Genomic DNA, 25,736 nt, shown 5'->3' with positions numbered 1-25,736 from the left:
TTAAAGCACCCAAGGGCAGAGGAGTCTTGTCCTGCCAACCTTCCTTGCCTTCAGCACAAAGGGATGTTGCCCCAGCACAGATAACCAGGTAAGAAGGGACAAGAGCTCTGTGCTGGAAGCAGTTTGTAAAGGGGAGCCAAGTACCCGGAGTCAAGTCTTTGCTTCCTTACAAGGCTTCTTTGTCCTTATCATAGCTCGCTCTCTCAGTGTAGCCTTTTCTGTCCCAAACCTATTTCACTATTTTTAGTCTTGGAGCTTTTTTCCAGGTGGTTTCTGTTTCTGGCCTGTGAAATGCTGGAGATGGCCAGGCACCTCCAAGTGCTTCCCCTGACATTAGTGGCAGAGCAGATCTTCCCTCCCTGTGTCATCTAGGGGTGAATAAAATAAAATTTGTGAAGTCCAGGAACACCTGTGTAGCTGCAGGCAGAGGGCAGATGAAAATAATTGCATATAACAGGAAGAAATTTGGTTTGGTGTCTGCTAGCTTTGCACTAAGAGATGGATTTGGCTTTTGAAGACAGAGTTAAGAAGCAGACATCACTCTGTCCAATTCCTGTTCTTTTCCAAGCTACAGTTTCACTTGGAAGAAAATGAGAGAACCAGGTAATGTTCTCTGAAAGATGATGGTACAACCAAAGTGGCATTTCAGTGGAGGACTTCTAAAAAAGGGATTTGTGTCCCAGCTCTTTTTACTCCTTGCCTTTCCCATTACAGAACCAGCTCTCAGAGATCATCATTAAAAAGAACAACAACAACAACAACGTGGCCTCATCAGTTCTTGTGAATTCTGAAGGTCACCAATGTCACCATCAGTAATAATGACACACATCACTCCCCTCTTCACACAAATGGATTTACAACCTGTTTAAAGGCTGATGTCTCTCGAAGCACTTCACCCCTTCTGCCACCCTTTCTCTGCACACACTCACTCTACTCCAGCAACAGCTGCTGGAAGAAATGATGAATTCCATTACTTTTCATCCAAAACAGCTTTGCAGTATATGGGAGAATCATTGAAGGCTGCAGGCTCGTTAGCACAGGATTTGTATTGCCACATTTTACTTTATTCACCTTCCCAAATTAGGTGAAGCACGGCTGGCCCAAACCTGTGATTTTCTGTTTAATTAAAATGCAGGTAGTGGAGTCTCCCGAACTCCAGAGCGCCCCACACAATCAGGTAGTGACAGCAACCTGGTAGAATAATGCTCTTGATATAGTGGGTGCTCTAACAGAGTCTTAATTTCAGTGGAGCAGAACAGCACCTCTGGTAGCAGCTGCGTTTCGGGCTGGGATGAATATCAGTACCCAGCCTCTCGCTGAACACTCACTGCCTCCCCAATCAGAGCCAGCATCCCTGACAGCTGAACTGTTAAATGAATTAACAAGGCGAAAAGGGGGCTTGCCAGCGGGGCTGCGACTCCCTTCCTAATTTCTGCAAGTGGTGGCTTTCAATTTTTCTGTCATTTGTCAGGAGATGCACATGGTTCTCTAATGAGCAGGGCAGAGCTACAGCCAGCTCGAAAAAGGCAGTGTTAGAGGATCTTCTGGGCCTTGGAGGAGAGGGATGCAGATGCTTGAGGCAGGTGGGGGAAGGACACGGGCTCTGCTCAGACTGAACAGGCAGCACATCCTTCCCAGCTGTGCTGAGCTCAAGGACTCCCAGCCCACTCTCCCATCTTGGGCAAGAACTGCTCTCCACACCAGTGAGTTTTGCCAATATCCAGGCAGAACTCAAAAGGAAGCCTTTGATCTTATGGGCTACTCAAAAAAGGAAAAGTATTTCCTGCATCAGTAGAATAAAATAAAAAACCCACCACCAAAAAAACCCTAAAGATCCAAACCACTGGCATCCAGCTTTCCTGTTTACTATGCAAACTGGGCTACAGAGGCCTCTTACTCATGGCTGGTCCATTGCTCTCTCCCAGAATTTCCACCTGCTCATCAGTCAGGGGCAGGGAAGACCTGCTTAGGCTGCCCAAGGGGGCAGTTGGCTGAAGCACAGCTCAAGAGCACTCCAGGGCTGGAGAGAAACTCCCCATTTGAGTATATTTTGCTCATTTAATTGGCAAAACTTGAAGAAGGTTGGTTTTAGTGGCTTTTTTCCCCCCAAAGCTTTTCAGGTGGTTCCATTACCTACTGGAACTTTTACTGCAAAAATCCTGGTCTGATAATAAGGAAATTTTCAAATCTAACAGAAGAGAGCACAAGAGGGAAGGAAGGAATCGCAGGCACTCCTCCTTCTGCATCACTCTGTAGAAGCTGAACAGCACAACCAACAGCAACACGAACACCCAACAGAAATGGGTGTTCTGACTGAGCTGGCCTAAGCCCAGCACATTTCCCCAAGGGCACAAAGGCTTTATATCCCTTTTTATGAGCCAGAGAGGAATGCTGTCCCCTCTCCCAGAATTACTGCAATGCTTAGGGCAGAACGAGGCCCCGTTTAACAGCACTGAGACAAGTGCTACTAAGAGCTTCAGCCCAGGGACTGGCCACCTTCACTCACTCTGTGCCCAGTGCTGTGCCTGTGTCAGCACTTGTTTATTGGGAAGCTTTTCTCTGTTTTTAACCTGGATGCCCCATTGCTGGAGCTGAGCAGAATTCATTTTTTTCCAGCTTGCTGCTTAACTGCCTTTACCGTGGGTAAGAACATTGAGCAAACAATAACAGCAAAAACCTTGTATTTCCACAGCACACTTTAACTCAAAGGTGTCACAAATCAATTTAAAACCTAAATTGCAATACCATCTCCAATCACTTTACTCACAGTATAAATCACAGCCAGTTCTGGAGGTGGAAGAGGCAGTTATATAACAAAGTGTAATAACTTCACACAACGAGAGTGAAAATCGGCAGGAAGATCCTACATTCATCATCTCTGCTCTGTGAACCTGGATGGTCCCTTTCCAGAGGTAAATCCAGGAACTCTAAAACAACAGCCAAGTCACACACTACAACTTCAGACACATCAGTCCTGCCTGGCAAAGGAGGCCTCCTGGATAACACAGAATCATGGAACGGTTTGAGTTGGAAGGTATCTTAAAGCTCATCTAATTCCAGCCCCCCTTCCTTCAGACACTCAGGGGTCCTGTAATTATCTCAGTGTCCTCTTAAGTCTGTCTCCTTCCACTGCCTTGTTCCCTGAGTTATGATAGGACTATCTGGACTGTGGGATTAAGAGACACAATATAACAGCATTTCCTTGTTCTCCCCAGCTGATTTCCCATGCTGTGTACATGTGTATAAGTGCATGTGCTGGCTCCATTTGCAGCAGGGAGATACTTAGCTCTGAAACAAAAATGTATTTTGAAGCCAGATACAGTTGGCTCCACCTGGGACTTTCTTTGCTGCAGTTGCAGAAGTAAGTTGGAGCAGCAGCAAACTAGAAAAAATGTAAATATTGCCAGCTGTCTCTCCAGGACAATGCTGCTCTGATTAATTTATGATGCTTTCAAAGAAAGATGGCGAATGTTGCACCATGTTTGAAATGAAAAGGTTAAGCAGAGTTTAAACAAATGCACAGTAGAGTTCTTAAAAAAAGGTGCTTTTCTTAGTTTTGAGCAATAGAATGTTTAATGAGTAATAATGAAATGAATTAGTGCTGGCTTTGATAGCTCCTCCATCCCACAGCCCCGAGACACTGAACAAAGTGCAATCAGCTCTGTTGCTGGGCCAGGCAATGGGAGGGTTGAGCTGCCTCCCCTTGTTCTGAGCTTCAAACACTGCTGCAGCACAAATGGAGACCATAACTAACGAGGATTTCAGAGCCAGCCTCCCTCCAGCTGGGATCACCATAACTGCAGGAGGGCAGCAGCTATTCCAGTCCTGCCCTTCCCAGCTGGAGTTTCTGGGGGGACAGATTGGCTGGGGCTTATCTGGGCTCTCACAACCCACCCATTTCTCAAGGCATTCACAAAAGCATCTGCTCAACTCTTCTGTCCTGATTTCCACCTCCAGCCTTCCAGTGGAGGGAAGGATCTTTTTTGATCATTTTAAAATGATCAAAAAAGATCATTTTAAAAGGATCAAAAAGGGCTCAGGCACCAGATCCAGAGCAGAGGCTTGAACAGTGCCACTGACTGGGGCTGGGTGCAGGGACCATCTGCACGTTCCTGGGAGCACCCAACCCCTGCCTCCAAAACCAGCATTAAACCAGACACGGCATCTTCTTGCTTCAAGAGCACAAAAACACAGCCAAGTGTGGTGCCAGGCAATGTTTCTACACAGAGAGTTATAAAATAAAAGGATCAGTTTTCTGAGTCTCCCTTGTTTTGTAGTTTTGTTTCTTTTCCCTTGTGGCTTTCCTGTGCTCCACTTTTCACTTCTTTAACTCGAGTCAATTTTTCCCTCAAGCTAATTTGGTGTGAACAGTCATCCTCCTGCAACTCCAAAAATATTTCCTCTTCTTTCTTTCAAATGTCCTTTCTTCCCTCCTTCCTGCAGACCAACTGGTTTTCCAATGGCAAGAAACTGCCAGTGCCTATTCCAGGAGAGTGGGCAACAAAAAACTGTCAGCAATAACGACTGGGGAACTTTTCAAATAATCCCTTTCCTGGACAATTATTGATCATTATATAGAAAATACTACAACATGCTGATATTAAAAAAAAAAAAAAAGAAATAAACTGATTTTCTTTTCACCTACCTGCTTCACCCACAAACACTTCCACTGGTGTGCTGGTAGGGCTCTCACCAATGACATTATATGCTGTCATTAGTACTTCGTATCTCTTGTATTTCTTCAATTCTGAAAAAGTAAAATATTACATATTAATATTATATATTATGATTTATAATGTATTACAGCTATCTTTTAGACTCCAACACCTCTTTATCTCCAGACTTGTCTCTCAGAATAGAACAGTGGCAATAGAACAGTACAATAGCGCAATGTCTACTTCAAGCCTTCCTGAATTCACACATCACAACAGTATTTGCATCATTTTGAAAGATATTAGTGATGAAATGGCAGGATTTTCCAGAGTTTTCTCACAGTGTCACTCCAGTAAGAGGAATAATAATTTCTCTCAATTTCTTATGGATAACCAACCAGAGGAACATCTCTAGGTCATTCTTAAGTACAGAAAATGGCAGGATTTGGCTTTGAATGTCACCATAAGGTTTGATTTTGATCTGCACTGGTAGCAAAGAGCCTGCCTAGCCTTTCCTAATCCTTGGAATGCTCATCTGGGGGGGCATTTGGTGACTGCACTGCTGTAGAACAGCTGAAGCAGGTGCAGGGGGAGAGCTGCAGCGTGGAATCTGGAGTCCCATTCCAGGTACTCCACAGGGATCTTCTCCAACGTGACCACAGCCCAGCCATCAATCACAATGAGAAAGGAGAATTTGAAGGCTGGACTCCATTTGGCCACTAGGCAACAAATTTATTTGCTGACACAGAAAACTACTCTGACAGATGAGGCGGGAGAGTGAGAGAAGCGTGAAAAAATCTAAAAACCCCAATTGTTTGTGGGTAATTAACAGATGCAACAAGGGTGGAGCAGAATCACATCAACGTCATTAAGGGAGGCAGCGCCTGAACAGTTTCAGATTTTGCATTTTCAGGATGAAAGAATCAATCCTAACAGATATATTTATCATCTACAATACTTAACAGGGAAATTAGAGTAAGAGAGCAATCAATAATATAAATTGCTCTATTTAAATGAGCATTGAATTAAGACACGCATGGCCAGAGGTCCAAATTTCTCCCTTTGCCAATAATTTTCTCTGCTATCTATGAATCAGAATCCCCTTAACACAAGGGGCTGACAGTGTGCCATTGGTTTGGTAAGGTTCAAAAAGCATAATTAGGCAAGTTTGTCTAATTTCAGTGTCACAGAACTGTTTATCCATGTTGTGTTCCAATATCTGACTGTGACTTCAGCATCATTCCCCACTCTCTGGCATACTGTAAATTATACCTAATACATCCCCAATTTTTAAAAATGTCATATCACTAAATTTGGATGGACTGCAAAAGATGGAGCAGGCAAATCAGAATATACAGAATATGCAGATCAGAAATAACAGTGCTGAGTTCATAAACCAACAAGAGTAAGATACACACGTATAGTACTGGGCAGCTTGCACAGGGAAACTGTTTTTTCTGCCATGAGAAGTCACAAGGGAGATTTTAGTGTTAACTGGATGTGGAAGAAAATGGAACACGAGAGTTCATGCGTGCAACTTTCAGTGGGGATCGGGCTTCATTTTTTCTTTTTTTTTAGTCCATCACAATCTGTGACTCAAAAGCCTTGGGCAAAACCTATCTAGTGAACCATCAGCACCACAAAGCAACTTGCCTTTTAACTCTGTCGAATGTTATTTTATTCATTTCCAATTGAAAACACCTCTGGAGATGCACATAAATTCATTGGGCCCTTTCTAAATTGGCCTTGTACTCCATGGAACGTTCAAACATCGCAATGCTTGAATCATAGGACTAATGATGTGATACAGCTAAACTCAGATGGACTGCAGAATATGCAGCAAGTGAATCAAAATTCATGTAGCATCAGCAGTACTGGGTTGTTACAGTCACTAATGTTTTAACTTCCCAGCAGCCACATTTTTACAACAGCTACCTACTTGCATCATCGATGTCTCTGGGTGTAGGGGAAGCAAAGGCTTAAAGAAAATGAAACTGGAGAAAGCCAGAGTCATTAATCTGTGTTGATTTCTGCTGGATCTACAGAGGAGAGCCACAGGAGTTTGCCCATGGTATATTTTGAACCATTACAAAGTCTCAACTGAAGGCAGTGTGCACTTACGTGTTAATTCATACGTCGTTAATGCAGAGCTGCTGTTCACTGTCTTGAAGCTGCTTTGGGCTATTCAGGGTAAGCAAAGCAGAAAGCTTGTTACAGTGCAAGGAAATAGTTATTGCAAATGATGTACAGCAGAGACAGAGGCAAATGAGGCAGCACACCCATACACAGTTTAAGCTTTAGGAATATACCTTGAAGGGCAATAAAATCACATCACTCTCTCGTAACACATCGAGAGCATCTCGCCCACATGGGGCTGTTTCATTTCCTCCTCAAACAGAGAACTCACAAATACACAACACAAAGATGCTCTGGCTTTTAGATTAAATAGAACAAATGGTAAAAATGAAATGATTTCTAGGGGTGAAAGCTCTCAGTGAATTACATCCTGATTTCTTGAGATGCAAAATTCAAAACCTGAGGAGCTGCCGAGTGCTGAGCTGGAAGATGGACCACAAAGTGAACACGTACATCAGGGCAGGACCTGTTTCTTTGGGCATGAACTTGATTTCCCACAGTTTCACTTAGAATTCAAGATTCCTGCTGCGAGTGAATTGTAATAATATGCTAAGCTGTGCAAAACTGTGGGTCAGTGAGGAACAGAGGTGTTCTAAGGTGAGAATTATGAGGAGAAAGAGGGAAATTTATCTTAAAATACTTTTGTCTCCACTCCTTGCTCTCTCTGTCTCTTGACTCCCTGGAGAGGTACAGCTTGTTTTTTCTCCTCTACAGTAATTAGGAACATTGCTGCAGGGCCAGACAAGAAGAGGGAAAAGACAAAACTGGACAGGCTCCCCGTCTTGAGAGAGCATCCAAATTCATTATTTCATAATGTACACTGTCAGTCATTCAGTTTTTCTCTGAGAAAAGCCCTTCTGCATTCCTACACCTACGAGAGCTTTACATCTCTGTCCTGGTTCAAGCTACTCAGTCTGAGAAGTCTCATTAGCTCTGACCACATAAGTGAGGTCAGAGTTAGGTGCTTACTTTATATTTAAAGCACCCACTTATCCACACCCACATTAAAATTCACTCTTGCTTTTGTAGAAATCACTTCTAGGGTTCAGGAAAGCATGGCAGATGATATAAGATATTAAAATAGTCTCACTGAACCCTATTCTGCTGCTCATGGAGTATTATCTTATTCTCAATATTCCAGTGACATCGAAGAGGACAAAAGCTGGTCCCTACATGAGCACATCTCATTGCTGGACCTTATTTCTCAAGCTACTGAGTGTTCACATGTCTACCTCACATCATCTTATTCTGCCTATTCTTCCCTCTGATTCCCTTTCTAGCCTTTATCTAAAAAGCCTTTTCATTTTTTTCTATTATTCCACTCCCTCTCCACTTTCTTTCCATGTGAGCCATAAATCCCAGTGACTAAAATGGAAAACAGGCACCTAAAAATTCTTGCTCATCTTTGCTATTGTCTTTTAAAATGTGGACAAGCACTTTGAAATTATAAAAATTCTATTTTAAAATTCTCCTCAGCTGTTTTCCTCATACTGTAAAAAGAAAAACAAAATGTCAATTATAAAAACTATTGAAAAAAACAGCAAGAAAGGAAAAAATTACCAGCTGAGGAAAATGAAGTGTCTCTCTTTTGAAAGCAGAAAAAAGTGTACCAGGGTAATTATGAAGTGGAGGTAGGGGAAGCAGGAAATCAGAGGGTACGTGAGGGACAGACCATCAATTCCAGCATGCTGGCAGAGATCAGCACAGACCATTACAATGCTGATCACACTGAAGTCACTTGCATTTTCCAGCATCTTCAGGCTGATTGTGTAAAACCTGAATTATTCCCAGCTCTCTTAGACTTACATTTCATTTCCATGGGGCAAGAGGGGGGTGCAGTGCCTGGTGTAATGACAGATCACCACTGTGAGATATTTTAAGATCCAAACCACAGGCTTACGTGTGAGCTCTGCTCTCAGAGCTGAGGGGTTCTGGATGTTTTTGGATTCTGTCCCAGGCCCGGCGTCGTAATCCAGCTCCCGGTAGTAGATGCGGTATCCCAGCAGGAGCCCGTTCAGGCTCTCCACCTTGGGGGGCTGAAAAACACCCACGTGAAGAACAGGCTCGTTAGGATGGGCATGGCAACAGACATCCATCACCAGGGGCAGAGGATCCGTGCTCTGCTGAAAACAGACATTAATAAAGCACTGGGCTGAAGCTTGTGTGGTTTGAAAAGCACAATTAAAGGCAACTTTGAGGATTTTGCTCAGCTGTGGCCATTGCAAAGGGCTCTTGACTGAAAAATGCACACAATGAACCAAGCTCCTTTCCTTTTTGGCCCACAGAAACCTGGGTGGGATGAAAAGTATAAATAAGCACTCCCTAGAAATGCAGGTTGCCTTCCACCAGCCATGGAACAGCCAAACAGTGTTTCACTGCTTCCAAAAGGAAATGAATTATTTTGTCACAGACAGAATTTCTTCCTTTTCCTTGGGGACTGATCACAGGACAGTCTTCATTTGGCTTCATTATTTTACTGAAAGACTGATGATCAAATAAAAAAGGAAAATAAAAAGGAATAATAAAAATTGTTCTGGCTTTGATTAGGAAGACAAAACTAGGTCTAATAACAACCTCATACAGGCATTTAGAGAGAAGTTACAGTGTGATGGGCTCTGGTGTGGGCACAGAGGAAAACTAAGGGCTCCTCCATAACAGAGCAGTTTGGCACATACAGCCATGAGATGGCTCAAATATGAGTTTTTCTCTTTCAGCATCATGTTGGGAGATGCTCAAAGACAAAACGCCTCAGCAAGGCTTCTCCAGCAGCCCATCACATCCTCCTTCAGCTACAGATACACAGCTGGCACACTGAAAAGGAGATTTGTATCTGAGTGGGTAGAGAAAAGCAAAGGGATTCCTCATGTTTTGGAAAATATTTACTTTCCTGAGTCTAATGCAGGCTAAGAACTGCAGAGAAGAGATGCCTTGAGCCATTTATCTTCTAAAGATTCTTTAACTGAAATTTAAAGGGGTTAAAGTATAAATGAAAAGGATTTTAACTATAATCTTGCCTTTAATCCAGAAAAATCCCTACCAGCCTTGAGAACTTTATTAAGGAAAAGCATTGTGTAAAAATTAACTGCTGGTGTGAAACACCGTCGCAATGGAAGGTAATGCCCCATGCAATTTTAATGAAGAAAGTAAGGACATCTTGATAGAAAGGAGGAAGATCTTTAGTAATTCTGCTTCCAGAAATGACATGAATTTTCCATTACTCCATTACAATGGCAAGAGGAGAGAGAGGATTGTCCTGTCTCAGTGCCAAGGACCTTGCTTTGGGTGAGGGCTGAAGGAATCAAGTAGAAAGACTGCAGTTTATAGAAACTAAAAAAGAAAATTACATGAATTAGAGTATAAGGAAACTACACAGGCACCAGGAGAAGGAGCAGAACCTGCTCCAGGAGGAAACTGCCTTCTTTTGCAACTGTCCTGCACAGAGCCTGCTGAAAGCAACCCAAACCCTCCCAAGATTTCACTTGCTCTGCCTGGTGGAGATCTCTTATTCATCATTTCATGCTCATCATTGTGCTCCATCCTCTGACCACCTCTCACTGTTATTTGGCATCTGCAGTAGAGAACGATGCTGTGGATACAGGATCATGAGGGACCTCGAGGATCATCAGGGCTGGGAGCTCCCCACTGCAGAACCCCACCTGCTGAAAGCTTCTTTCACAGACAGAACAACCTCCACCAGAAATGGAGCTGATTCTTCAGCCTCCCAGTATTCCTGTTCCCAGCCTCACCACTCGGGTGGTTAGAAACCCTCATTTAATTTCTATTCTAAATAATTCATAGCCAGTTTCTAACCATTTGTTCCTGTGCTAACATTGCCTTTTGGGTTAAATTGTTCTTCTCCCTGTGGGGTGTTTACTCCTGTGATGTATTTTAGAAAGGGCAATCATATTCCCTCTACGACTGCATTTTACAAGGCAAATAAATCAAGCTTTCCTACAACAGTCTTTCGTAGTCTCAGGCTGAGAGTCCCTTGTCCAAGGGACTAAGAAAATAGACCAAATGAAGTGCCAGGTTTCTCCAGGGCTGCCCCATGGTGTTACTGCTCATGGACCAGCTGAAACACTCTCCTGTGCAAGGAGATGAGATGGGGTTACTGGAAATGATCAGTATCTCTCTCCTGATATTTCCTTTTTTCTTTTCCAATCTTTTGACTTTCTGTTTTCTGTATTACACTGAAGTTACTTTAGCCCTGATGGTGCCCTTGCAGAGAAGGGCTCCACAGCACAGCAGTGTCCTTGCCTACCTATGACTTTTCCTATTTTAATTACTATTAAACTTTTTTTTTTAAATTTAATTAAAAAGTTGAAGAGGAATATCCAGCATAACTCTAAAAGGAAAACCCTGCTGAAGCTGAGGAGGAAACTGTGACTCCCTGCTCTGCCATGTAACTGCCTAACAAGTAAAGCTTAATTTCTCATTGTGACCCAACACTGATCTTATTGTTTTCTTATAAAACAATATATAAAAATAAAACATTGTTTTCTTATGCTATCATGTGATTCTCCATTTTTTCCTTCCTTGAGATTTAGGACAGGAAAGCTCAGAAAATAAATAGCTTGCAAACTGTCTCTCTTTTTGCCGTGGAAATGATGATTCTTTCCTGGAAAGGGTACTCTGCTAAAAGGTCAGGTCTTCCCCTTCCGATCTGTCTTCTGTGGACAAAACTCTGCTTTTGATGTAATGGATTATTTAGGATTTTGTAGAAAGGCCTGGGGGATCTGCTGAAATAGGTAAAATGGTTATGAGTGGCAGCCCATAATGTTGTACAGAAGTAAGAGAAACATCTTTGTGCTGTTTCTAAAGAGAAATAAATAAATAAAGACTGAAATGTAAGTTTGAATAATTGTTATCTCTAAGGTAGAAGCAGAACAGTACATGATCCTGATGTTAAGTATAACATCCTCCAGAACATTTGAAATAACCCTGCATTATTGATACAACAGACCTCACTCAAAATTACTTATTTTCTTCCTCCTTTAAATTTAAAAATATTGGACTGATTGGACCAAGCAGCTGAAAGCCCAGATAGTGCATCGAGAATTTGTTTTGTGAATTATTAACACAGCTCAAAGTTAAAAATTTAGCTTTGCTTGGAAATCCACTCTCCCATTTAGCTTGACTGCTGTTTTCAGTTTACATTATTTCTTAGACACTGCTGTGAAACTTCCTCTTAATTGGAGGCTATTGTGGGACTTCAAGATTTTTGTTTATTTGAAAAATATAGTACGGTTGAATTACCAGGACCTATTAATATACATGTGGTAATGACATATAATCGCCCACAACTCCCTTGAGATGGCTCTGGCACAACAACCCCATTTCACTTTCATGAAATGAAAAGCATCCAATTACCTAAACAACCACCTATTTCACATTAACTACACACCAGTAATCAGTCAGCTGGGGGAACGTTTATTTCTGTGGTCCATCGTGCCTCACATCCTCTTTGTCCTCTCTTTCTGCTCTTTTTTCCCCTTTGCTGGGGCTCTTGTTGTAGGTGGGGAGGTAGATTTGCATCTCTCCATGATTTTTTTGGTAAAACTGTTTAACGTGTCTGCTATTTGCTCAAAATGCTGTAAGCTGTAAGCTGTAAGCAATGCTGCTGCTCAGGATTATGCTGTGTGAGCTGGGGCAGGCACCCAGCAGCACGGCCAGGCAGATTTTCAAGTGCTGCTGCACACCAATAAACACACCCTCATCCTTATCTTTTCCAAAAATGCAAGGGGTCCCATCTGTACTGTAAATGCATGTGTACATTTTTCACTATCATGCAATCTGTCCAAAGTCATCCTTATGACGTGTGGGGGGCACTGTCTGGGGAGCAGGGTGGGCAGAGGCTTTCCAGGATGGGTTATGGATAATGTGCAGTACCCCACTGGGGTCCCTCTGTATAATGCCCACTCTGCAAAAAGAAACCTCAGGCACTGGATCACAAAATGTTCCTGCATCTCCCAGGAGGCCAGGGTTGAGAGATAAAGGAAGGCAGAGGAAATGCCAATATAAAATGCAGACTTGACGCAAATACTTCCCCATCCAACCCGGAGAGACTGAGGAGAGCTCAAACTTCCTTTCTTTTCTCTGAAGAAACTCAGTGTTTCCCTCTCAAAGAGTCAAGAGGGCATGTGGAGCTCCTCAGAGGTATGAATGGGATCTCAGGCACTGATCTCAGGCTTCTGATCATTCCAGCAGCAGGAGGAGGCTGTGCACAATGTGAGCTTTTGATTACCTGATCTTACCAACACCATGCTCAGTGGAGTATTTTCTGTGTAAAGATGCCCATCCATGGATAGTAATGAAAGGGCAGGAGAATCTGACAAGAAACAGTCTTGGACATGGCTACAGACACTCCTTTACCTCCCAGTGGGGCACAAAGTAAAAGCAACTGACAGGAATCTCCATTCATCACTAAAATTTATGCTAGATCAGGCAAATAAGGAAGTAGCTGCAGTTCTTCAGTGTTAGTACAATACTTTCAGCTCAAGAAAATGTCCCTGGCAATGTACCCTTAAATCCAACGAGTCAAAGCAGCCAAAAAATTGTTCACAGGAACGTCAGAATTTTTCATTTTACCTACCTGCCACTGCACAAGGACAGAGGAAGTCGTGTGGGGAGTTACTAACACAGAACTGGGTGGTTCATCTGGAACTAAACAAGAGAAAAGAAACAAAAGCAGTTACAGCAAGAGGGTGGAAAAGAGGCAGCTTTTCTTTCATCCATCAAGTTCTTTTTCTTCACTGCTGAAGGAAATCTCCCATCCCAGCTGCTTCGTGGTTGGTCTCAAAAGCAGCATGGTGGATGTGGATGCTGGAATCCAGGGAGAAGCCAGGCACTCCTCTCACATCCCCTGGTCTACCTGGGGCCTTGGCAGCTTGAGCAGAGTAAGAAAAGCTCAGGGCACAAACCTGGAGGAAGCTGCAGCAGCCAGCTGCTCACAGACCACCAGATGCCCATCTGGAAGGAACTTTAACCAGCAGTCTGCTGGCTCCAAAGGGTGAGAAAAGTGCTGCCAGAATTTTCAGGACATTTTTTTGTCACCTTTGGGGCAAGCCCACCTTGAATTTAGGAGTGTGTGTCACACAGTCACACATGATTTTAGTCAGGACAGCTTGATTTACCACAGGTTAACCCCTTCCTGTGCCCATGGCCTGTGGTAGTCCCAGACACTCCACAGCAGCTCAAAGACACGAAGCAAAGGCTTATCAGGAGCTCACAGCCCTCCACAGTGCAGTGCTCAAGTGGCAGCACTGGGGTTGCTCAGCAGAATAAATGCTCAGTTTGTTGAGGAAGTGAGAAGCTTTCACAGTTTTTTTTCCCAGCTGTACTGTGAGGAGGCCAAGCACAACTCCGGATCTACTGTGGCTAAATTCAAAGAGAACTTAAAATGAAATTTTAAATTCCAAAACAGTGAGTCAGTGGTGCCTCATTAGCACCAGTTACAGCCTACACCGACCCTGCTGCTGCTGTGCAGGAATCTGGAGAGTCAGGATGCCTTTAAGGGGCTGCTTAGCACATTGGTCAGGTACTAAATGGGCTCCTGTTTAACATCCCACGCTCCTGAGCTCTGTCCTCTCTCCGGTCTTCTGATTTCAAGATCACATTCCCTGGCAAAATGGCTTCCTATTTTTATATCTCAGTGCCATTTCTAACTCATCACTCCTTGTTCTGTAAGAAATAATTCCTAGCACCACATACATACATATATATATATATATATATATATATATATATAAATCATAGAATCATTTAGGTTGGAAAAGACCTCTAAAACCATCAAGTTCAACCATTAAGTCAGCATTTCCAAGCCCACTGCTAACTCATGTCCCCAAGTGCCACGTGTACATGGCTTTCAAATCCCTCCAGGGACTGGGACTCCACCACTGACCTAGGCAGCCTTTGCCAGTACTTGAGAAACCTTTCAGTGAAGGAATTTTCCCTAATATTCAATCTACACTTCCCCTGGTGCAACCAGGCCATTTCCTTATGTTCTACCACTTCTTACTTTGGAGGAGAGATTGACCCCCAGCTCACAGCACCCACCTATATATATTTATCTGTGTATGTATCCCAGGATTACCCAATTTCCCAGGGTAAAAGCACATACTGATGCTTTTCCTACTTTGCAGAGTTCCTTTCTCCATTCAAGACATCAGAGCTACTTCTGCATTCAGGCATCGACTTTATACAATCAAGGAATTAGAAGCTGATCTCTAAGGCTAAAAATAAAAGCCTTGTCAATGTCATTCACAGTTTATTAGTCCTGATCTGCAGGATTAAATGCTCGTGTTTCCAGGAGCTTCATACTCTTTCTTACTTATACCTCAGCAATTTTGCCATTCTGCAGACTGACATGGAATTGTGAGAGGAAAACAATTGAAGAAACTTCTTCAAATGTATGCAGGGTTCTACATTTATTTTTAATGCTCTATTGTAAATTATTCAATTTCTGCAAAGATAATGGTTAGTGCAGAGTTTGGAAGCCAATCACATGAAGTTTAAATCCATTTTGAGACTCCTGAAAGTATGATTCATTATCAGAGGGCACAGCAGGACACTTAAAGGCTGCCTGTTAACTCAGCCATATCTCATTGCTACCTGTGTCAACTTCCTGTGGATAGAACTACATTGGCTGTTGGTTTTCACTCCAGTCTCCACGGAGAACATCCTGCAGTGGCTCCAGGAGCCCTGGGGAGCCCCTAGCATGCCTCTCCTCCTCCTCCCTTACCATCCTGCAGGGTCGTGACCGCCTCTGTCTCCGCGCTGAAGTCGCTGTCCCCGATGTCGTTGGTGGCCTTCACTCGCAGCTTGTAGGAGGTGAAGGGGTTCAAGCTGTGGGATGGGGGAAACAAGGCTGAGGGATGAAATCTCTCCCTCCCTCATCACAACTTGCCTCCACAGAGAACCTGCCCAGTGCCAAGCAGAGTCACTGAGCAGTTTGTCGCCTCTTCTCTGCAGTCTTGCCCGGCTTCCCAGTTGTTCCCACCCCTGCTGCCATCAGCACCTTCCCAGATGTCCCCTGCCCTGAGTGCCCAGAAACACTCCTGGATTTGTTGCTGAATTGGGCACCAGAACACAGACCTGAGGCTGCAGCTCCTGGAGCAGCCCACGACTGGGGCTGGCTATCTGAGTTCTGCATGGCTGTGCAGAGCCTGGCTTTCAAGGTGCTTTGCTGAGATATCCTCCAAAACCACCTGGGTCAGCCCATCCTCTGAGCACGGACGGGCAGGCCAGGTGGGGAGGAGGCAGGAGACACGCCCAGGGTCAGCCAGTGCCCAGCAGGCTCTGGAATTCAGAGTGCCAGCTCCTGACTAATCCCCTACACCACAGCACTTGATCAGTGCATTTTGCTCCTGCTGAATCCCAAATTAATGCCATTACTTGGATTATTTAATAAAGACAGAGACAACAGGTTCCCTGCAGCTCTTTTATCTATGTGGTGCTTTTTAAGATATGCAAAGAGTGATTTCCAGCTGACATAACCTTGCAAAGATGATTCTGTCTTGGCTTGGCAGGGGAGGTGAAGGGGAGGCTGCCTTTGAGTCGCAGGCAGAGGTTTGAAATGCAGAGCTGTAACTTACGGGGGATTTCACTAATTAATTGGTAGTGTCTCACCATCCACTGGCAGATGGAACACTGACTACAAACCCAAGTTACTTGTAAGGAATGATTAAACATCAAGGATAATGCATTCTGATGGGCAGCACTCTCACGCCCATGACTCTTCTGGACTTCCACAGCAGAGTGCTTTTAGCAAGGGGGAGAAGAAATCTCTTTCAGTAATGTCACCCTATCGGGACAGAATTACCTACAGCAACTTGATTAATGTGAATCATCCTTTTTGATCTTTTGTTTTCAGTCATGCCAATGTCAAGTATAAGTGACATAGATGGTTTCCTTGTTTTTTCAGGCTTTGACTGCAAAGATACTGGCACACAACCAGTGAGCTGCCATATACCACAGCCACCAATGCTTTTAATAACAGACCCAAAATACCTGTATCTGAATTCTCAGAATACCTGATTCTAAAGACTAAAGCTCGCAGCCTTTTAGAAATAATCTTATTTGTACTGGCTCGTCAACAGAGGAAATGGACAGCAAAACAAGTACCTGTTCGTAGACATTCAATTACTTCTGCTGATGTTACAAGGACTTTAATTACACCAGTATTGCAGAGGATATAATGAAGCCTGAATAACAAAGTTTAAACATTCTGATGCTATCTATAAACTTCAGTATGGAAAATACAGATAAAAATGGTTCTCATTTCATCTGGAAGAGCTTATATAGAGATAATTGCAATGCAGCATTCAGAGTGGATTTTAACATCAGTCACTACTGAAAGGATTTTTAACTAGTTGTATTTTACAGAGCACTGTGTAGCTACATATGATTTAGCCTGAGCAGTGTTATCTGTGGTGCTGAGCTTCCAGGAAAGGCTTCAAAAAGATACACTGCAGTCCAACTTTAATTAGATTTATTGCATGACCTTCAGCAAATCTCTCAACTGCTGTTCATAACACCACCTCTAAAATGGGAGCAGTGGCCTCACTTAACCTCTCTCCCCCAAAAAGAACATGAAGCTGTGTGATGCATGTGTTGGTGTCCTAACTAGTGGGAAAGTATGAGAATTTCTGTGCTAGGCTGGGATCACGTGGTACCTGTCGATAATGCAGGATGTGGCCTCGTGGCTGATGGAGGAGGAGTAGGTTTGCCAGTCTCCGTGTGGCAGCTCCCGCACTTGCACTGTGAAGTATCGGATTGGTGATGATCCATCGCTGCCAGGGACCCAGGTCAGCACCAGGCTCCGGGAGGACACATCGCCCTGGGGGGTCATCACCTGCCTGGGAGGCGCTGGTCGTTCTGCAATCAAACCATAATTTGGGTGCTTTGAGAGGAAATTCAAAACAAAGTAAAATGGGATAGCCTGGTCAGATTTTCACAGTGGTAAAGCCAAAGGGCATTGAATTTTTGGATTTGCCATGTGAAGTATACAACCATCCCATTCCTTAACCTTCTACTGCAAGGAGGAGCGGTAAAACGGATTCTTATCTCCCTGCATCAAAGGTCACTGCAGGATATAAACCTTCCTCACAGTGGACCTCAAACTTTGGGGGGGGGGGGTCTTGACCTGACAGGTCAAAGAAGAATCATCAGGACTGGCAGCCAAGCAAAGCAAGGCAGTCTTTAATGAAACTCAGCTGTGCTTCTGGCTGCAATTGCTCTTTTGACAGAATTTGTGTGTAAATCAGCTCACTTTTTAATCTGTTCTTACTCCTTGGTACCAGAAACTCTGTTCTCTCTGTGCTATGTGGGGTCCTCTTCCCCCTGCTGAGGCATGAGGAAGAGGAAGGGGTGAGCTGGAACAGTCTGTTGTGTGACAGGCTCCAAGCACACACAGCTGATGCTGAATTCCTGCACCAGGCAAGGAACCAGAAGGCATCAGCAGCTCCTGGTGCTGCTGCTTCCAAACCCCAGCCTGGAACCAGCACAGAGCTGGGGCTGGAGCACCTGCTGCAGGGTCCTTCCAGAGCTCCCCAACTCTTCCCTTCATACCCACTAACCTTGAACCTGCAAAGTCAAACCAGCCAGTGCTGAGGGAGATCTCTCCAGAGTAATTACCCTCACACTTCTGGGATGAGCAGGGAATGGCAATGCAGGTGTAAGCATGCCAGCCCCCAACTGTTTCATTACAGATCTCCTTTCCCGTCACCGCGTCTCCGCACTCCATCGATTTCAATAGAGAAACTCTATAGAGTGAGGAATAATTGTTTAATTGTTTATCATGAAGATTATTGATTCTGATTAAAATGTGTGGCATGTAATAAAGCAGAAATTGATTGGAGACACCGCAGTGACTTGCTTTTGAGAAGCAATTCAATTCAACTTCATCAGCACTTGTTTCCATAAACACACCTCTGCCCGCCTGATTCCTCACAGCTCCATACGGCCAGCGCTTCACTTCCCTGCCATCCCCTACAACCATTTCCTGCATGTTTTGGCATTTCTCTGCACCTGCTCTCGCTGACATCAGTGCCCAAAGACTTGTAAGCTATTAGCTGGAGGAAGCCCTGGGTGCCAGCAGCCTGTGAGCAGCAGCACGACGCGAAAGGTCAGTGCCTTACACTGACAGGCGGAGACAGGGACGCGGGGTTATTCCATGCCAGGGAGGGAGAGTCATGCAGGGATTTTATACATTCTGCTGATAAGCTCTGCACTTTTGGGCAGGTCAGATCTTGCAGTCAGTCTCCCATGATTTGGTTTCCTTCTGCTGCTAATGGGAGATCTTAAAATCTCCCGTGTTGCAGGATATACTCCCTGACTGTTTGTACAAGCCCATTAGTATAAAGAGTTTATTTATGGGAGTTTAGCCACAAGCAAATGCTAAGGTGAGACTGCCAGTGCAGGCTTGACTCTACCAGGCCACATGACTCTATAGACTACTTTTAATTTCTTGCTACATTTCATTTTTTTGACTCAGTTCTGCCCTGATCACCAGTGTTGATTATTCTGAGCTGTAGATTCAAAGCACTGCAGTAGAGGCTCTGGAGAATACAGCCACAATATAACTTGGGATCTATAAATCACAGGCATCACTGGAAAATGTAAAGATTTATACTGGGATTAACCAAGGAATTTACAAGGGTAAGAGTGACTAATTTTGTTAATTTTCAAGAGAATTTTTGTGTCTGTCTACCTTAGTATCAAGGACTATGAGGATATTAAATACATCTTTATTAACAGGAATTAGATATCTTTTCATTCTAGAATACTTATTGCCATGAATACACATTTCAGGTTAATTTCTTGTTAGCAAAATAGCTGCACTGGATAAATTTCTTTATCATCCCCTTTTATAATTCTTGCTGATGTGAGAAAACACATTGTTGTCCTTATACTTTTTATGGGATCAGTAAACTTGTTGTTCCAAAGCACGTAGAGACCCAGCAGAGTTGTCCATCAAAAAGAGAAAGGGATCATGTTACACTGTGATTTGGGTACTCAAGATAACCCTAAAGCATTGATAGCAACAAGGGGTCACTGTTCCCACAGTGGAGCTGGGAGTTCTGCCTTGAGCTGTTGTGCATCCTTGTGCGCAGTCTGGGGAATCTCAGCACGTTTTATTGAGCAGGAGAGGCTCTGAGCTTTGAGAATTCACATTTTTTGGCATGGTGGGTTTTTTTTTTGGAAGCCTCTACATGTCAGGCTTTGAACCTCCCCTTTGACAGCAATCAGACAGGGGTGGGAGAAACCTTGAGCTGATAAATCTCTTTGATGAACAGTACCTTTAGCAGAGCATTTCCATTTTCCTAGTACATGTCCAGAGGTTCTTTCTCTGAGGACTGCACTGTTATGCACTGGGAAGGCTGCACATGACCTGCAGAGCTTTGCCAGAGGGAATTTTAAACCCAACCAAACAGGCCAGGAGTAGTTGAAATGCACCTCACATGCCCTTGATGTTGGTAGCTGAACATCAACTTCCTCTCTTAGAAGTGTTAAAAGAAAAATTAATGAGGAAGACATTGTTGGCAAATACAATGGGAGATCCTTACTCTTGAAATAAATTATGTGCAAGGTGTAGAAAGGACATTAAACAAATGATTGCTTATCAGGAACATTTTAGGAATTAAAGGCAAATGTCATTGGTTGCACAATAGTGCACCAAGAGCAGGCCCACAAGCACATGCAGAAATTCTAACAACAGTTGAAAGATGTCTGTGGAGGTCTGGCCTGGTGATCTGCTGCAGTGTGCTCTTCTCTGAACTGTGACTTTTATAAGGCATGGGAGTTATACGGTTCTAGTTTTTGAGGGAGAATTTTACTTAAAAAATATCAACATCCAGACATAGCACAAAACCCAGTGGTGCTGGTAGTTACCCTGCCTTGTTTTGATTTTGCCGGCTCAAGAGACCAGATACATTCTTTGCAGTGGAACATGGCCTATGTGCAAGACCAGGGAAAACCCACACTCTTGTTCTCCACCAATATTCAGCAAGATATTCTCTTTTAGCTCTGAATAAAAAAAAATTAGAAATCTTCATGCACAAGTAGAAAACGCAAATTTTTTAACTGAAGCTCTACAGACCAGTTCTAAAACTGGAGAAATGAGCAGTTCCTTGAGCCAAAGCATTAAAAACAAGCAGTGATGCAGAGCAGATCCTGTAACACCTTACACGTCTTTCACATTTTGGTACATTTAGTATCAAAGCATCTGGTTTCATTTACACACACATATAAATTCCACCTTCTAGAATCCCTTCAGAACAGAACTTGTCTGGAGAGTCAGGATGCAAACAACCATTTCATGGCTGATGCAAGAAGCAGAAAACCTCTGGGCAATTCAGATGCAAAGGCTCTGCTGGAGCGTGTGGCAGTGAAAGGCCAGAGTAATTACAAACACATTAGGTCAGGGCTGAGGCACGTGGAGGGGCTGTGGAGAAATTCTGCAACATCACTGCCTCTCATTTTGCGTTCCCTAATCAATATAATTCATCCATCACTTACTTTCTTAAGATTGAAATCTTTCTAGAAAACGAGAGAGCTAAAAAAAAAAAAAAAGAAACCATCTGACTGCAAAAGGAGGCTGCACATGGCCAATATAGCAGCTGATGGAAAAATCAATTCCAACAGCCCGGCAGGTTAGAAGAACTGTGTCTCATAAAAGTCTGCCCTGCTTTCTCAAATCATGATGCTGCCATGGATTGGGGCAGGTTTATGGGGTGAGAAGGAGGAGGTGTAGCCTGCTATTAAAATCCCCCAAAGTGCAGTGCAGGCTCCAGGGCAGGCACAGAAGTTCCCTGAAACCACGGCTTGCAAGCATTACCTCGTTTCTCAGTGGTGATCACCGTGGCTTCCAGAGGCTCCCCCCAGCCCTGCCTGGTCTTGGCAGATGTCCTGAAGATGTAGGCTGACTCTGGGCTCAGGTCTGTAGCCGTGAACTGCCGGACTGTGGAGCCGACCTCCACCGTGGTGAACTTGTTGGGGCTGCTGCTGGCCAGGCGGTAGGCGACCTGGTACCCTGCAAGCAGAGAGGGGAAAAGGCTCAGCTGGCTTCTCTAGCAGGGACAAAAGAGCACCAGCACTATTAGTTTATCCTAATTACATGCTTATCTAAAGTCAGGAGAAAAGTAATTTACTGCCTTTGGTGTTATAAAGCTCTGCTTTTTGGTAGATGCCACACACCTTACGAAGGAAATCACTCACACACGAGGCTCTGCTAGGTACAACTGCCATGAAACTAAGTTCACTTTCCATTCCTTAGGCCAACAAGATGCAAAACCAATTTAATCCTTCCTGGGCATTCTGGCACCTTTTCAGAAAGCAAAGGAACAGAGTTGGTGCAATGTGTCACCTGACTGAGGCGGTTCAAGGCAACGCTCCAGTTCCAGCTTTCCAACCCACGCTCACAGGGTGTTTTGTCCTCTCCCAGTTTCAGCACTGGCTCAAATTCAAGGTTCTTCAGCTGCAGCTCCAGCAGCTGGATTGCCCAAACCATGCAGCCTTCATACTGCTCCAGTCAAAGCTTGCTCCTCCTTTCTGCAAGTGCTTTTCCCTCTGCGTGAGTGCCAGAACTGCCAGCAAAGCCACCCTTCTGTCATTCAGCATCGCTGCCCTTGCCCAGAGCTAGAGGAAGGAGCCTGCAAGCTCTGTGGTCCTGCTTCATCCAGGCAGGTCTCAATAATCAAATTTGCTGATGCCTGTAAGTGATAACCCCTCTTCCACCCTGCCTGACAATCAGGAGCTCACAGTTTAGCCTGGGTTATTAATGATTCCACTGTGCAAGGAGGGCTTCCAGGGTTCTTACGCACCACTAGCGACAACTGTCCCCCAAAGAGGGTCTGCCAAATGTTCAAATCTATTCTGTAAACCCAGCAATTCAATCAGGCTCTCACTTCTGGAGCTCAATGGTAACTTCCAGTCCAGCAGCCGACTTCCAAAATCAATTAATAGCAGAACTGACGTTGGGTTTTATTGCCCGAGCTGAATGTATGATTAAATGCTCCATGGACTTACACAGGGCAGAGCGCAGCCAACAAATCCAAATCAAACCAGCTGAAAACAAAACAGTCACGGCACAGTTCTGCCAACCCTCTGCTCACCCTCCAAATGACAAAAGAGGTTTGCAGCACCTGAGCTATCTCTTTCTCATGGAATTAATATCCCAGCTAGAGTTTGAACTCCCACCACATCTTGGCTGTAACAAGACCAAGGGGAGCCAAACGTGGCATGGTTCATTTGGGAAGGTCAGTGCATGAAATCTGAGGGGCTGATCTTACCTATGGCTATTAGAGAAAACCCAATGACATTTATTTCCCACTGTGAATATGCCACAATTGCCACATTGCCACTCACTGAAAAGGCCTGGAGTTCCTGTAGTCCCTGGAATCGATGCCACTTGTGTGTAGTGCACTCTGCCACAAACAGTGGAGTTTAATTGGGATACAGATGGTATTAATTTTGTTGTGCTGACTCTCACAATGCCACTGATGATGCACCAGGGTTTCCTTGTCCTTTCTTCCCTGGCAGCTGCTTGGGGACATGGGGCAGCAGTCACAGCTGCTTCATGTGGAACAATTTGCACTGACACCTCGAGGAGTGACCCGGCTTTTCCGAGCTCCCCCTGGCTGTGGCTGGTTTAATCCTACAGGAACATTTCCACAGCTGGATGGACAGTTTTAGATTCCTTCAAAGGCTGGCAATAATGTCCTACGAGGAGTGCCTGAGGACTTTGGGCTTGTCTAGTCTGGAGGCTGAGGGGTGACCTCACGGCTCCCTGAGGAGGGGGTGTGGAGAGGGAGGTGCTGATCTGGCAGGGTGGTAAAACACTGGTGCAGAGAGGTGCTGGCTGCCCCATCCTTGGAAAGTCAGGTTGGACACAGCTCAGAACAACCTTTATTAGTTGAGAATTCCCCATGCCCATGGCAGGGGGGTTGGACCAGACAGTTTTCAAAGTTTGCTGCTAACCCAAACTATCCAGGTGCTATGGTCTCTCTGGGACTGATAGGAAACGTGGGAATGGTTCAAAACCGCTTCAGGCAAGGTTCAGACTGGACATAAGGAAGAACTTATTCACAGAGAGGGTGGTCAAACTCTGGAACTGCCTTCCTGGAGAAGTGGGCAATGCCCCAAGCCTGTCTGTGTTTAAAATCCATTTGGATGAAGCCTTAATAATGCTGTAACTTGGTCAGCACTGAACTGGTCAGGCAGCTGGACTTAATTATTGTTATAGGTGCCTTCCAACTGTCTATAGAATAGTCTGTTCTATTCTATTCTAATAAATTAAAAAGTCTCCTGATTTTTCAGTGCTCCTGAGTATGCTTAGATCCCAGCAAAGTCTTGGGGTCTTACACTTTCAACATTTCATTCTTTCACCTGCAAATTATCTCCTTTTATCCATGGGACTAGTTCTTCCATTACTGGCCCAATGTATTTCAATGAAGTATTTCTGTACCTTTAATGCTGCCATATTTGGATCTTTTTAAAAAGTCCACAGAAAGACAGAGAACAATGGGGAGAAGGAACTGATATGTATGATCTTTTCTGTTTATACTGATGTGAAGAACATGGGAGTGAAAACCCCAGTGCAGGATCTTAACAAGGAGGAAAAACAGTCAAAGAAAAGCACTGGGGAAATTTTTACAGAAGCAAAAAAGATGAAGGAAAAAGCAACTAAGATGGCTAAAGAAGCTTGATAAAGGGATATAAGATGTAAAGAATAAGACCTGGAGGGAAACAGAGAATATTAAAAGAATAGAAAAGTTGATTTATCTAGTTATTAAAAGATAAGTATGATATCTGGGACATATCCCTGTCAAGTAATTTCCTCTCTTTTCTAAACCTTTGTAAAATATGAAGTATAGTTAAAATGTAAGGGGGGGAAAAGAAAGATAACTATTTACTGCTAAATGGTGGCACTCATGCTGGAAAGCAATTACAAACACACCCAGATTAGGCAAAGGAACACATACATATCTAGGCCATTACAATATCTTACACAAGAGTGAGTCTGTGGCTAGTGAAATAATTTAGCTGCGAGAAAGAGGAAATCACTTGTCACAGCCTGTCTCTGTGACAGGCTCTGCAAACTCCCTTTCCTTGCATCTCTGTGAAAAACAGCAGCAGCTCTCACTGCCCCCTCCGACATCTGCTGTGGTGGCTCAAAGTCTGGGGAAAGATCTGTTTTCCTGAGTTTACACAACCAGAGCCATCGCCTTAAAAGATTTCCTAAGAAACGCAACACTTCCATAGGTCTGATTCCAAGGCAAATATCCAAGCTCTACACCTGAACTCAGCTCACTTTTATTGCTACCTGCAACCCACCTGAGAGACACCCAGTACTTTATTCTGACCCCCTGCATCTCCTGTTAGACAGTTTGGGACAATGAGGATTCAGACTGATATAAAAAGCAATACTTTTATTTTTTCTGAGTGGCATAGAAGACTCAGTACTTAAACTACAACTTGGATAATAACTAGGGCTAATGCAAGATCAAAAAGATAAAATTATCAAGTTGATGAATTTCAGCAACAAGGGATAGGAGAAGAAAGGAAATGTTAAGTGAAATCAAACGAGGCAAATCAATAGAGGTAAATGGAAAGTGTTCAAAGAGAAATTAATGTATGCTTGAGGGCTGTAACAGGCAATTGCTGCAGTGGAGGAATGAGCAGCTTCCTTTACTTGCTAGATTATGACAATAAGATGTTGCAGATAACTTAGGAAAAAAAATTAAAAATCAAAGTTTCTGAAAGAAAGTATAATCTTTAAAAGGTAATTGGAGCAAACTACTGGGGGAAAGGGGTATCTTACAGAATGTGAAAGATCTGGATGGTCAATAAGAATTCATATTATTTTCTTAACTTTTTTGCCATATGGCATTAGATCTCAAATCCCTTCTACAACTGAGAGTGCTGCCACTCACCAGGCCAAAACAGCAT

The 25,736-nt window shown here is 43.8% G+C and overlaps 1 protein-coding gene across 1 annotated transcript in view; it reads right to left on the bottom strand.

The window, feature by feature from the left end:
• Nucleotides 1-25,736, bottom strand: part of SDK1 (sidekick cell adhesion molecule 1) — a 383,801-nt gene that overhangs the window by 43,753 nt on the left and 314,312 nt on the right. The window contains exons 29-35 of the mRNA XM_053957811.1: nt 21,625-21,819; nt 17,462-17,663; nt 15,529-15,632; nt 13,381-13,451; nt 8,689-8,824; nt 6,774-6,833; nt 4,646-4,747 (exon numbers count right to left, since the gene is read on the bottom strand). Coding sequence (XP_053813786.1) covers nt 4,646-4,747; nt 6,774-6,833; nt 8,689-8,824; nt 13,381-13,451; nt 15,529-15,632; nt 17,462-17,663; nt 21,625-21,819 — 870 coding nt within the window. The remainder of the gene's footprint in view (nt 1-4,645; nt 4,748-6,773; nt 6,834-8,688; nt 8,825-13,380; nt 13,452-15,528; nt 15,633-17,461; nt 17,664-21,624; nt 21,820-25,736) is intronic.

This window comes from Vidua chalybeata, chromosome 16, assembly GCF_026979565.1.
Source record: "Vidua chalybeata isolate OUT-0048 chromosome 16, bVidCha1 merged haplotype, whole genome shotgun sequence".
Classification (NCBI taxonomy): domain Eukaryota; kingdom Metazoa; phylum Chordata; class Aves; order Passeriformes; family Viduidae; genus Vidua; species Vidua chalybeata.
This window is presented reverse-complemented; position numbering and strand designations above follow the sequence as displayed.